The sequence below is a fragment of the Macrotis lagotis genome, chromosome 1 (assembly GCF_037893015.1).
Source record: "Macrotis lagotis isolate mMagLag1 chromosome 1, bilby.v1.9.chrom.fasta, whole genome shotgun sequence".
NCBI classification, from domain to species: Eukaryota; Metazoa; Chordata; class Mammalia; order Peramelemorphia; family Peramelidae; genus Macrotis; species Macrotis lagotis.
In genome coordinates this window covers 929,034,464-929,049,099 of record NC_133658.1, presented here as the reverse complement: position 1 = coordinate 929,049,099, position 14,636 = coordinate 929,034,464, and the positions used below count along the sequence as shown (strand labels likewise).

General features: G+C 42.5%; 1 protein-coding gene across 2 annotated transcripts; it reads left to right on the top strand.

Moving 5' to 3' along the window:
• Window positions 1–662: 662 nt before the first annotated feature.
• On the top strand, window positions 663–11,608 carry LOC141492951 (uncharacterized). Of its 2 annotated transcripts, XM_074193717.1 has the most exons (4): window positions 663–1,463; window positions 6,380–6,475; window positions 7,551–7,643; window positions 8,648–11,608. In XM_074193717.1, the coding sequence occupies exon 4, from the start codon at window positions 8,824–8,826 to the stop codon at window positions 9,769–9,771; it is 948 nt and encodes a 315-aa protein (XP_074049818.1). In that variant the 5' UTR covers window positions 663–1,463; window positions 6,380–6,475; window positions 7,551–7,643; window positions 8,648–8,823; the 3' UTR covers window positions 9,772–11,608. The 2 variants fall into 2 exon arrangements, with proteins under 2 accessions (XP_074049818.1, XP_074049828.1); XM_074193727.1 differs by lacking the exon at window positions 7,551–7,643.
• Window positions 11,609–14,636: the final 3,028 nt, after the last annotated feature.

Here is a 14,636-nt window from a genome sequence, read left to right as displayed (position 1 = left end):
TACATCAACAGAATTTCCAATACGGCACTGAATAATCATGGTGACCGCGGGCACCCTTGCTTCATACCCACTCCCACACAAAGGCTCGGCCACTCTCCCGCGCCTCCACAGTGTGCCCAGGGCTGGGGCCGCATCGCACGTGCTGGGCTTTAGGCCGCGGCGGAGGCTCGTCTGTGCGGAGGGAAGGACGCTGAGATGGGGGCGCGCGCCATGAGGTCAGCCCCTGCCGCCGAGGCCAGAAGGAAAGCAGAGAGCGGGGCGATGGCCGCCCCAAGGGCCCCCCGTGAAGCCGGGCCCCTGCGGCGGGAAGATGGGGGCGCGCGCCACGGCGGGGGTCGGGCCAGGCCCGGGCTGAAGAGCGGGAGCTGTCCTCGGTGCTGGAGCAACGGGGCGGGGCGGCGGGGGCGGGGCCCGGGAGGCCCCGCCCACAGGCAGCCCGCCCGGAGCTTGCCCGGAGCTGGGGGCGGGGCTCCGAGGTCACGGGGCCTCCCTGCCCGCGCTGAAACCCCTCCTCCTCCCCGGGGGCGGAGTTCCAGCGGACTTCCGGAAGTCACGCGGTGCTGACATTGGGCGGGCAGGACTTCCCTTGGGGCCCCGCCCCGGAAGTCACGCGGTGCTGCCTGCGGGCAGGACTTCCCTTGGGGCCCCGCCCCGGAAGTCACGCGGTGCTGCCTGCGGGCAGGACTTCCCTTGGGGCCCCTGCCATCCCCAGGGCTGGCTCCTCGGGGGCTCCCCCAGCTTCCCCACGGGGTCCCGTCCCCCAGGCAGCCTGGCCCCCCACCCCCGCCTCCCTTCCCGCGGGGCCCCGCGGGTCCGAGCTCCTCGTTCCCCCATTCAAAGATGCATCTTCCCGCCCAGAGCCCTGACGCCCCAAGAGGAGCACGATCGTGGCCCCCCCACACCTGGGACCCGGGGCCCATCGGGGCCCAGAATCAGGGGCCCCTCCAGGGACGCAGCTGAGCCGCCTCCTCCCAGCTCCTCCTTAGACCCCAGGACTCAGTGCCCCCCTTCATCGGGGTCGGCCGCCCCCCGGATGTCCCCTCTCCCCTTGCGGCTTCCCTACCATGCCCTGCCCCCAGACCCCTCCTTAGCCCGGCCTTCCGCTATTCCAGCCTGGCCTCTTGCCTCCCTCCCCCTCTGGTCTGAGGGAGTCCCTTGGGGCAGGACCCGGGGTTTTTAATCCCTACAGCACCTCTCGCCCTCTCTAGGCCAGCCTCCTGCCCTGGAAGAGAAAGCACCCCCCGGAATCCTCCCTCCCCAGATCTGGGTGCAGAGGCCCCGGGCCCACCCAAGCTGGGACCTGCAGCCAGAGGGGATGGCCCCAGGCCAGGGGAGAACAGTGTCCACAGGCTTGACTAAGATCAGCCACAGAGGTTATTCCCATGATGTCGATGATGATGATGGTCTCTTCAACATTCTCCAAGAAGATCACTTTATCACGGAGGTGATGCCATGACAAGCAGGTGAATTGGATTTGAGTGAAGGGTGGGCTATGTTAAGTCACCAGCCCCACTTTCTCCAGAGCATCTGGGCCCAGTGGCCAGATCTGATGAGGCAATCACAGCTGGTTAGTGTCAGAGACTGGATTCTAACTCCTGTCCTCCTGATTCCAAGGTGAATGCTCTATCCATTTCCAAAGACATTACAGGATTGTCTATGATGCTAGAAATACCTTCCATGTGGATTGTTTCTGTTCACATATAGTTCTCAAGTATCAACACTTGCCTGCTCTCTTCTGTGTTTTGCACTTATTTGCTGGCACTTTGGCATCTAAAGCACTAATTCCCTGAGTCTCTCCCCAAACCCAAATTGTTGCACTTCCTTGTTCTCCCCCATTATAATTAAATCACAATGTTGAACACTTCACTCAATAGTCTTTATTGCATAGGGATCCTGTCTTTCCCCTCTTTTTGCATGCCTACTGCACACCCACACACATACAAACACATACATACAACTTCTTCCCTCTCCTCTGTGTTCTTGTAGCCAAGCCCTCTCTTGTAGCAGCTAAAGGTCCAGGAACCTGGACAGGCCTGGAATAGAGCCCTGAAAGCTCCCCTGGCTCTTGTCCTTGACTGTGCAGGCAAAAATTGTCCTGATGCTGCTCATTTTCTTCTGCCTTTGCTCACACACATATCTTCCACACTTTCTCTGAATTCTTCTCATTTACCATTTCTTAGGTCAAGTCATTAAGTATTAGAAATTGGCTCCTCTGAGCCAGGGACTGTTTTTTCTCTGGATTTAGGTTATCAGCTGATAGATAAAAGAAATTCAACTTTTTCACATAGGATGGAAAAACCTCCCCCTGCCCTCCAGGAGCTGCCAATCTAATGGAGAGAAAACAGCTCTGGAGCTGTGATCAAAAAAGCTCTGTCCAGTTTAGACAATTAGTATTCTGAGAGGCTAGGCTCCAACGGTTTCAAGTACCAGAAGAGGCTTTTTTACAGAAGGTGAGATTTTAGGTGAGATATGGAGGAAACTAGGAGGACCACGGGAGGAGAAAGTACTTCCCAACATGAGAGAATGTCATTGGAAAGGCTCAGAGTCAGGGGAAGGAGAGTCTTGGTCAAATATCAGATTACATCCCAAAGTACTGTAGCCATGACAGCATTGAGATGGCTCTGCTAGGCTCTCTTCTTAAATGTGGGAGGATAGAGAAAGAAGTTTGGAAGTTTCTATGGGGAATGAATTAGAGAATCAATTATCAATCAAGAAAAAGACTGTATTCCTCCAGTGAGAGTCCACACTGTGAATAAATTCAGTGAAGTAAAGGATACTTACTGAATAGACTCTAGTGAAAAGGAAATGTATGTTAAGTTCTTGGGTATCAAAAAAAAATGAGAAAAGGTGGAAGAATTCCTTACTTGTCCAGGAGATAACATGATTAGAAATAATGTAATTTTAGAATGAATTATGGGTTGTTTTCAAGAAGAAATCAAAATAATAACAAAGTTAAAAGAATTTTATTCACATGATAGAGAATTGCTCCAAAACAATAGAAACCTTTTTTTTAGGTTTTTGAAAGGTAAATGGGGTTAAGTGGCTTGCCCAAGGCCACACAGTTAGGTAATTATTAAGTGTCTGAGGAATAGAAACTTTAAAAGAGTGAGTTATATCCCTAGATAATGGAAATGAAACAAAATGAGAAGAAAGATCCATGAGATTCTTAGCACATTGGTCAAGGATGACTTCCACATGATAGGATGGGGAAATAAGTCATCAGTTCCAGGTATCAGTATATTTTCAGATCTGACCAACCTCCCCCAAATGTCATTCATCAATCTGTCTCTTCATTCTTTTGATTCTTGTGCTCCCAAGTCCTAGAGGCTAGGGGTATGTTGATCTCCTTTATTTCTCAAAGAAAACTGTCAATGTCCTCGTGAATTAAATCAAAGCCAACCTTGGTTAAAAAATATTTCCTTTATTAATAAATGAAGTAATCTTCCTTTCCCCTTCTTTTTCACTTATTTTTATATCTAAATTTCAGAATTAAGAAATGACATCAAGAAAAGAAAGCAATCATAAAGCCAAGTGCATGATCTATTTCCTTTCTGATATGTGATACCAAAAGTCACCTCAAGCCCTCATTATAACAATGGAGAGCTCTTTTTTTTCCTTGACTGGAAACAGTTTCATACCACCAAGTTCAGTTCAGATTGTGATTAATATCTCTTAAGATTCCTCTTCCTGTTTTTATATGGATAAAGCTGTATTTCTGGCACACAGAAAATGAAAAACCTCTTTTCTATATCTTTACACTCTTTTTAGTAATCATAGGAATCTTCCCCTCTCTTCCCTCATTCCTAAATATATAGTACCTTCTGACATCTCCCCAAATCATCATGGACTTTGCTTTATAACATCTCACTTTTATTCTAATAAAGAAGATATTTCACTGCTCCTCTCTTCCACCTTTAGGGATCCTCCTACATCTCTTATAGAACATATATCTTCTTGGATTCCATTGGGAAATGTATCTATAGTAACACATTTCTCAACTTTATTCCAATTTCAAATAGAAATTTAGTTTTTCCTTATTGTGATTGTAAGTGTTGACTCTAACCCTCATTAGGATAGGCACTTTGGTGGAATTCCTTCCTTTGTGCTTCATTTTCCTCCTGTGAATTGTGAGCATTGGATTAGATGAATTCTGAAGTCTCTTTCATCTCTACATTTTATGATTTTTTTCATGGTTTAGAAGCCAGTAACTTTTTTTTATTAAAGATTTTATTTGAGTTTCACAATTTTCCTCCCAATCTTACTCCCCCCCCCCCCCCCACGGAAAGCAATCTGTCAGTCTTTATTTTGTTTCCATGTTGCACATTGATCCAAATTGAGTGTGATGAGAGACAAATCACATCCTTAAGGAAGAAACAAAAAGTATAAGAGATAAGAAGATCAGACAATAAGATATCTGGTTTTTTTCCCTAAATTAAAGGGAATAGTCCTTGAACTTTGTTCCAACTCCTCAGTTCTTTCTCTGGATACAGATGGTATTCTACATTGTAGACAGCCCCAAATTGTTCCTGATTGTTGCACTGATGGAATGAGCAAGTCCATCAAGGTTGATCATCGCCCCCATGTTGCAGTTAGGGTGTACAGTGTTTTTCTGGTTCTGCTCATCTCACTCAGCATCAGTTCATGCAAATCCCTCCAGGTTTCCCTGAATTCCCATCCCTCCTGGTTTCTAATCGAACAATAGTGTTCCATGACATACCTATACCACAGTTTTCTAAGCCATTCCCCAACTGAAGGACATTTACTTGATTTCCAATTCTTTGCCACCACAAACAGGGCTGCTATGAGTATTTTTGTACAAGTGATCCCTTTTTCCTCATCTCTTCAGGGTATAGACCCAGTGGTGGTATTGCTGGATCAAAGGGTATGCACATTTTTTGTAGCCCTTTGGGCATAGTTCCAAATTTCTCTCCAGAAAGGTTGGATGAGTTCACAGCTCCACCAACAGTGTAATAGTGTCCCAGATCTCCCACAACCCTTCCAACAGTGATCATTGTCCTTTCTGGTCATATTGGCCAGTCTGAGAGGTGTGGGGTGGTACCTCAGAGAAGCTTTAATTTGCATTTCTCTAATAATGATTTAGAGCAATTTTTCATATGACTATGGATTGCTTTGATCTCCTCATCTGTAAATTGCCTTTGCATATCCTTTGACCTTTTGTCAATTGGGGAATGAGAAGCCAGTAACTTTCAAGGATGTGTTTGTGTAATTCACTAGAAAGGAGTAGGGCCTCTTGGACCCTCATCAGAAAGAGCTGTATAAGGAGGTCATGCGGGAGACTGCCCAGAACATGCTCTGTGTGGGTAAGGATACTTTCTTTGGTAACTGAATCTACCATCAAAGGAACTGCCTTCATTCCCTCATGTGCAGGATTTGGAGCATTTATCATTTCTCAGAAAGACCAAAAAGCTGGTCTCCTATGACCATGAAATGGGATCCTTCCCCTGCCTACTTTTCCTCTACAAGGTCTCTTGCCTATATTACAGAGAGCTTGGTGGGGGGAAGGTCCTTTCTAGCCCTGGGGCTATCTCTTGCTGGTTCTAGAGATTCTGAGGTCAAAGATCAAATTAGTGTTGAGAACCTCAGACTCACAGAGGTTATATATCTGCCATATCCCTGAACATAAATTTTGTCTGCCAAGTCTCTGAAAACTCTTCTGGCAATGTAAGTTGGACATAGTCAGAACAGGAAGACCCTCCCTCATAAAGAAGCCCTTTTCTCTTTGGGTTGAATTTGTTCTTTCAACAGTTAAATGAAGCCTAAAATTGTAGCTTCTTGGTCTCAGGAGCCTGATAGAGCTAACATGTTCATGCATCCCCCAATTCTAGATCAAATGGTGGAAAAGAAAGTGGAGGCAAGGATTTATACTGACTTAATTGTGGCAGGCAATGGACAAAAGGCTTTCTTTACAACTATATTCAAATCTGATCCTCATAGGTGAGTCAGGTTATTATCCCCATTTTGGATTGGAGGAAACTGAGGCAAACAAGAGTTTATATAACTTGCCTCAGGTACTTAGGTAATAACTGTCTATGACTGGATTAAAAATCAGGGCTTCCTGAATCCACGCCCAACACTTTCCACACTATAAATACCTGCTGCCTCTTAATTTCTAGGTAATGTAAGCTATGAAATAAATCAATCATTCTATGAAGGAATTGTAGAAAACTGATTTTTTTTCTGCTTTCAAATGATCTTCTTCCCATTCCACACTAAAGCTCCCAGAAACAAATACCATGAAAATGATTCTTGAGGTATCCTGGAAACCATCTGGCGACCCTTCCTCCATGCCCTCTTTCCCTGAAGAGAACCATATTGCCTGTGTCTGTCCCTCTTCTTGCTTTTTGATTCCCACCCCTAGGTGTTGCAGTTCCCAGAGAAGATTTGATCTCCCATTTGGAGAAAGGTGAAGGACCATACCTGCTGGAACAAGAAGACTCCAGAACCTCCTGTCCAGGTGTGCTAAATGGAAGCAAGTTTTTGAGAGCTATTATCAGGCTCAGCAGCTGAAAGTCACAGGGGAGGGAATACTAGACTTGGGGAGAGGAAAACCTGATCGCTAATGTTGTTCAGACATTTTTCTTAGTGGAATCTTGGGCAAGTCACTGAACTTCTGAACCTCAATTTCACCATCAGTGAAATGAAGGGGCTGGATGGCATAGCCTTTGTTTCCCTTACAGGGATAACACTATGATCCTATATAGGATTTATTGTTTGGAATTTTGGGTCATGGAACCCTCCTGCAACAAATGGAGAAGTTTTGAATACTATGGATAAGTTAAATAAACATGGCTGTTTACTTTCCAGGGAGATACACATTGATAATGAGGTTGACACATGTATTTCTAGGTCAATGTTTGGGAAACTCCTAAAGAAAGTATGGGAGGCTAGGTGGCAGCAGTGGATACAGCACTGGCCCTGTAGTCAGGAGGACCTGAGTTCAAATTTGGCATCAGACACTTAATAATTACCGGAGTAGCCTTAGCCAAGCCACTTAACCCCACTGCCTTTCAAAAACCTAAAAAAGAAAAAGAAAAAAGAAAGTATGGGAAAGAATAGATACTAGACCAACTACCAAACTGAAGGTCTAAGTGCCCTTGTGCTGACCTCATTGCTGTAGTTTGATGGGTTGGCCATGTTGTTCTAAGAACAAACCTATACTTTCCACAAAGACTATTTTATGGAAAACTCCTATGGGGCAAGTACTAATCATGGGGTCAGAAACATCAATACAAGGGCACTCTCAAGTTCTCTCATAAGAACTTTAGAATTGATCATGCAGCATGGGAGTCATTGGCACAAGACCACCCAGCATAGCATGCCCTCATCAAAGAGGGTGCTATGCTCTATGAGTAAGGCAGAAAGGAAAGAGCTCAAAGGAGAAAATGAGATGTGCCAGTTTAGATAATCCTCCCCAGGTTAGTCTACTTGTACCCAATCTGTGGTAGAGCATTCCTATTGGTCTAATCAGCCTCAGTTAAACAAAATGTAACTTATCTCTAATATAGTGATGTCATTTTGGTCTTTTGCAGTTAAGAAAGGACAAGAACCAATCAAAAACTATGTGTCACGCTAAGTACTGAGTTCTGATGATTCAAAGAAAAATAGGGCATATCTCTTACAGAGTGAGTAGTGGGAAACAACTTGGAAAGAATTATGTTAAAAAATCATATAAAAGAAAAATCAGGAGGTTCTCATGTGAGAACGGAATAAAGGTAGAAAAGAAGACATCTGTTTTTTTTGTGAGATGAGGAACAGGGGGAAAAGGTCATGGTAAAGTCCAGTTGCTGACATACAAGGCCAAATTCTACACTGGGGTTAGGGGAACAAGCCATCTGGGAATACTGGAAAGGAATGAAAATATTTGAAGCTGCTGTGATGAGTGGCATAGGGAGTCAGAGTGAAGTTAAAGGATTGCCATGTCAACAGTATGGACTGAAATGATGTTACCTTAATTTGTTGTGGAGAGTAGCAGCCTCTAGGACACTGTGGGAGAGGATCAGAGTCTTATAGATCTTCTCTCAGGTTTCCTACTTCCCTGCAGTATCCCACAGAGTAAGATGGACACCTACTGGACCTGAAACAGTTGGGGTCTCCCCCCACCAGTTTTAGGCTATTACAGACATGCGAATTAGACTACTTCCACTGACCTCCTGTTTAAACTACTGCTTAAACAATGGTCTGAACACACTTCTAAATATAAACAAGTGAACAAGCAGTAACAAAATATTTTGCTATTTTTTTAAAAAAAAGGGCAATAGAGAAAATTAGGACTATGGAAAGAGGTTGCCCAGTCGCTGAGTTTAGTTCTTGCCAGAGAGGTTGGTCAGATAACTGTCATTCTGAACTCCATGACCTGAGATGAAAATGTAATGAGAATGTTGGTTTTGCCTGTGTCACAAGTTTGTGGTGAGAATCTAAATGTATGTGAAATTCTTTGTAAATGAAATCATCCTGGGAATATGAATTAATGTCATTTTCAAACGATTGATTCTACCCATTTGAGTTTGAAGAGGCTTTTGGTATCTTGGGGAAACAGATTATAAATCAGTTTCCTTTCTGTTAATTGAGGGTAGAGTTTATATTGTGTCTTTGTGTGTGTATTCTGATTTTCTCTTGTTTTCTTCAGATAGACTAGGAATGAAATGAGGAAGACTACTTCAAATCTGAGCACTTCTGGAGAAGCATCAGAAGAGCAAAAATGTGTGACTGATGCTCACTATGACCTCCATTTGATACAAATCTCTAACTCTGAAATCAAGAGAAAGAAAAAACAAGAGTCACTGTGACTTTGCTACAGCTAGGATGAGTGTCAGGCAACGCTCAGTCCTAATTCACTGTAAGAAAATGATGTCAGGGAATGACCATCCTCAGGACAATAAATATAATGAATGCATTACTGACCGGTTAGAGGTTGCTGGATCTCATGAAAAGTCTCCTGAAGTACAAACTTTTCAATGTGAGATGGTCTTCAGCTTGAATTCAGACCTCATTAGATCTCAGAACAGCCATATTGGAGAAATGTCTAATAGCTGTAATGAAGGGGAGAAGGTTTTGAACTGTAATTCAAAACTTAATGATCACCAGAAATTTGAAAATGGAAAGAAACATTATAGTTGTAATGAATGTGGTAAAGGTTTTAAGCAACAATCATCTTTCATGTATGATCAGAAATTTCATGTGAGAAAAAAGCTACCTAAGTGCATGCAATCAGAAAATGCTTTCAGGAGAGAGTCATTACTTATTTCCCCTCAGAAAATTCATACTAGAGAGAAGCCCCATGAGTGTGTTGAATGTGGTAAATCTTTCAATGCAAAGTCATCTCTCATTAGACATCAGATAATCCACATTGGAGAGAAACCTTATGAATGTAATCAATGTGGAAAGACTTTCACTTTCAAGTATAATCTTGTTAATCATCAGATAATCCACACTGGAGAGAACCCTCATGAATATAAACATTGTGGAAAGACTTTCACTTTTAAACAAAATCTTGTTAATCATCAGAGAATCCACACTGGAGAAAAACCTTATAAATGTAATCAGTGTGGAAAGACTTTCACTTTTATGTCTAATCTTATTAGTCATCAGAGCAGCTACACTAGAGAGAGATCTTTTGCATGTAATCTCATTGTGGAAAGACTTTCACTTCTAAGTCTAATCTTTGTAGTCATCAGAGACTCCACACTGGAGAGAAACCTTATGAATGTAATCATTGTGGAAAGACTTTCAGATAGAGAAGCAATCTTGTGAGTCATCAGAGAATTCACACTGGAGGGGAACCTTGTGCATGTAATCACTGTGGAAAGACTTTTAAAAAGGAGAAAACATCTTGTTAGTCTTCAGAGAATCCACACGGGAGAGAAACCTCATAAATATAGTCAATGTAGAAAGGCTTTCCGATTCTGCTCTGCCCTTGTTGACCATCAGAGAATCCACACTGAAGCCAAACTTTTTGAATGTAATCATTTTGGAAAGACTTTCAGACAGAGGTCTAGTCTTATTAAACACTAGAAAATACACACTGGAGAAACCATATGAATGTAATCATTGTAGAAAGACTTTCAGATGGAGAAGCTTTATTAATCACCAGGGAATGTGCTAAATGGAAAAATATCTTTGGATGGAAGGTGGAGGTCCTGAGACATCAAGTATCCACATGAAAAGAGAGTGCAGTTCACTTCTGGGCAGGCTGTGTCCCAGCAACCCAAAGCCAGCAGTGACTTTAGAACAGCTCAGCTCATGTGTGGTCTGTTAGACACTGGATCATAAATATACCCTTTGATGCCTTTGGCACAGGTCTCTATTGCATTATCCAGGGGTTGTGGTTTCAGAGTCAGAAAAAACAAAAGCACACTAGAGGGGCAACTAACTAGGTGATGAAGTGGATAGAGCACTGACCCTGGAGTCAGGAGGACCTAAATTCAAATCCTGCCTCAGATTTAAGAATTACCTATTTTCCTGTAACCTTAAGCATGTCACTTTTAGGGGTTTTTTTTTGTAAGGCAAATGGGGTTAAATGGCTTGCCCAAGGCCACACAGCTAGGTAATTATTAAGTGTCTGAGACTGGATTTGAACCCAGGTATTCCTGACTCCAAGGCCGGTGCTTTATCCACTACGCCACCTAGCCACCCCCTTGTCTTTTGTTTTTGAAGAAAATGATGTCATGATATGCACATGGATTGAATCTGAGTGAGGGGGTGCTATACAAGGTCACCAGCCTCATGTTCTCCTCCACAGTTATCTGGGTGCAGTGGCCAGATAGGAATCAGGATATTGGCAATGCCTCTGGCTGCCAGGCAATGGGGGTTGAGTGATTTGTCTAAGGTCACATAGCTAGTACATGTCTGTTGTCTGAGACAGCATCAGAACCCAGGTCCTCCAGACTCCAAAATCAGTGCACCATCTAGCTGCCCCAACCAAAAGAACAAAATCAAGCTAAATGACTAGAAAATGAACAAATATTAGAGGGAATCTAATTGCTTGGTTATATTTGTTATGAGAGTCTGCTTTATCTTCTTTTCCATATGTGAGAAGGTGTGTCAGGGAGGGAGAAATACATGTATGTTCAATGTGAAATAAGCTTGAGAAAATATGCGCAAAATTGCAATAATTTAGCTTTATCTAAATTTAAATATGTCTGAGGTGCCGCTGCTCAGTTATGCAGATTGACAGTGATGACAAGGCAAAACTTGAGGAGGGTTGGAGAAACATGGGGAAATTAGGCAAATGAACCAGTTCCATCTAATGAACCATCAGAGGGTTCATTTCCTTAAAGAAAGGGAAAGACCTGAAGTGTCACAGTATTGGTTTTTTGGTTTTTCCTGGGCAATATAGTTAAGGGACTTATCTAAGGTCTCAAAGCTAGGTCATTATTAAGTGTCTGAGTCCAAATTTGAACTCAAGTCCTCCTGACTCAAAGGCTGGTCCTCTGTCCACTGTGCCACCTAGCTGCCCTTGAATGTTAAAATATTTAAAATGCATACCAGGGAGCAGCTAGGTGGCGCAGTGGATAAAGCACCGGCCCTGGAGTCAGGAGTACCTGGGTTCAAATCTGGTCTCAGACACTTAATAATGACCTAGCTGTGTGGCCTTGGGCAAGCTACTTAACCCCATTTGCCTTGCAAAATCCTAAAAAACAACAAACAAACAAAAATAAAATAAAATGCATACCAGAGAAAACCCTATAAATGTAAAGACTTTTAGATTAAACTCCCATCCTTCTATCCAGAGATTTCATGCTGACAGGAAATCTTACCAATTCAATCAAGGTGGAAAAAGGTTTCAAATAGAAGTTTGGTTTTGCTAAACAAAAAGGAATCCACTCCAGATAGAAACCTTGTGAATGTAATCAGTGCAGAAAGACTTTGACGAACATATCCAATCTTGTACATCAAAATTGCATAGTATAAAGATACTTTCGAAATGTCATCTGTGTGGAATGCATTCCAGATAGAACTCATGCCTTTGTTTCACATAAGGGAATCCACACTGTCAAAAAAAAAAACAAACCTTAATAAAAACAGTCATGTCATTTTCTTTGGGTGAATTCATACAAAAATGTTATGAGGGGGGTGGCTAGGTGACGCAGTGTATAAAGCACCGGCCCTGGAGTCAGAAGTACCTGGGTTCAAATCCGGTCTCAGACACTCAATAATTACCTAGTTGTGTGGCCTTGGGCAAGCCACTTAACCCTGTTTGCCTGCAAAAGCCTAAAAAAAAAAAAAATCTTATGAACAATGGATTTCAAATGAACTCTGGAACTTGTTAGTTATCCTAAAGTCCTTTCTGGGGACAAGCTCTATATGAACTTAGTGGGAGAGAACTTTCCTTCCGAGTTCGTCTCCTTTAATTAGAATATTCACAGTGAATGTGCCAAATGGGGACATGCCCTTGGATGAAAGATGAGGTCCCTAGACATCAGAATGTTTACATGGAAAGAAGGATCCTAAAAACAATGGTTGTAGGAAAGTATTGCTATGAAAGTCATACTTGAATGTACTTTGGAAAAATATTCCTGAAAATAAGACATGAATTTAATTAACAAGAGAAGAACGTTTGCCTCAGCACAGTTGTAATAAGATATCCAAAATTTCATCCTGTATGTAATGTCCTATAAATATAATGAGCTTTTCTCTAAAATATTATGATTTTTACTACAACTCAGTAATATTCTATAGCATTGATATACTGTATCTTTGGCATTCCTCTATTAATACAGATTTCTTCCCTGTTCTTTCTTGACACAAACATTTCTGGGATAAATATTTTGCAAACTGTTGGACATTTATTTCTTTTTCAACTTCTTTTAGCTGGTGGCTGGAACATGCATAAAATGTTGCTTCTTGTACCACAAGCTGTGAGTTCAAATTTAGTCTCTGACATTTACCAGATGGTGCATTTAGGGTACCTACCCCACGTGTTCACATGGACTATTTGTGCCCAAGCTTATAGTAGTCTGATCAGCCACAGACACACTGTAACTTGTCTCAAACAGAGTGATGCCATTTTGGCCTTCTTCCATAATTAAGAACCAACCTCAGTTTTTCCCATCTATAGAATGTGTATACCAAGGAATGGAACCAATACAGCGGAGTAAAGGCAGGGACTCACATGATCTCTTCCAAATTCTCCTCCAAACAACTTTAAAATGATACTTCCCAAGAATTCTGGAGTGCCAGAACTAACAAAAGAATATGATGAACAATTTTCTAGCCCATGACAACCTAGAGGTTTGGGAGGACAGGTCTGTTTCACTGGGGTGAGAATGTAGTGCCCGCCAGTGCAGGATGTGCTCCAGAAAGCCAATGGCCAACCAGCAATAAATTTGGATTATGGTACTCATGTTGGACACTTGATCAGAAGGGTACCCTTTGAAATCATTCATTGCAAGACTATGACATTGTCCAGGGTTACTATTCCAGGGTGAGAAGAAGTAAAAGCACACTAGAGACTACAGGTATAGAGGGGAAAGACCCACCTGTACAATAATATATATTGCAGCTCTTTTGTAGCAGCAAAGGATTGAAAATTGAGGGGATACCCATCAGCTGAATGACTGAACAAATGGTAATAATGTGAATGTAGTGGAACGCTATTGTTCTGTAAGAAATCATGAGGGATGGGACTTCAGGATAGCCCTGAAAGGCTTGCATGAACCGAAGGATAGTGACGTGAGTAGAACCAGAAGAATGTTATACACACTAGCAGCAACATTGGATGATGATCAACTGTGATGATTTTTTTTTTATTTCATTATCGCAGAAAGACCATTCTAAAAGATTTGTGGGGGCGGCTAGGTGGTGCAGTGGATAGAGCACCGGCCTTGGAGTCAGGAGGACCTGAGTTCAAATCCAGTCTCAGGCACTTAATAATTGCCTAGCTGTGTGGCCTTGGGCAAGCCACTTAACCCCATTGCCTTGCAAAAAACTAAAAAAAAGAAAAGAAAAAACTAAAAGATTTGTGATAGAAAATACCATCCATATCCAGAGAAGGAACTGTAGTTTAAATGTAGACCAAAGGTTACCATCTTCAATTTGTAACATTTTATCTTATTTCTTTATCTTTCTCTCTCTCTCTTTTTATTTGAATTTGATTCTTCTTTCAGCATATAAATAATAGGGATGTATGTTTAGCATGACTACACATGTCTAGCTTATATGGGATGATTTTCTGTCAAGGGGAGGGGGCATGGAAGAGAGGAAAGGAGAAAAGTTTAAAACTCAAAACTTTGCCAAAAAAATGATTGTTGAAAACTACCCTTGCATGTGGTTGGAAAAAATAAATATTTAATAAATCAAAAAAATTTTATTTATTTATTTTTAAGGTTTTTTTGCAAGGCAAATGGGGCTAAGTGGCTTATCCAAGGCCACACAGCTAGGTAATTATTAAGTGTCTGAGACCGGATTTGAACTCGGGTATTCCTGACTCCAGGGCCGGTGCTCTATCCACTGTGCCACCTAGCTGCCTGCCCCAACCCCAGAAAACAATTTTTAAAATTTTTTAGATTTAGGGCGCCTAGGTGGCTCAGTGGATAGAGCACCGGCCCTGGAGTCAGGAATACCTGAGTTCAAATCCGACCCCAGACAATAATTGCCTAGCTGTGTGGCCTTGGACA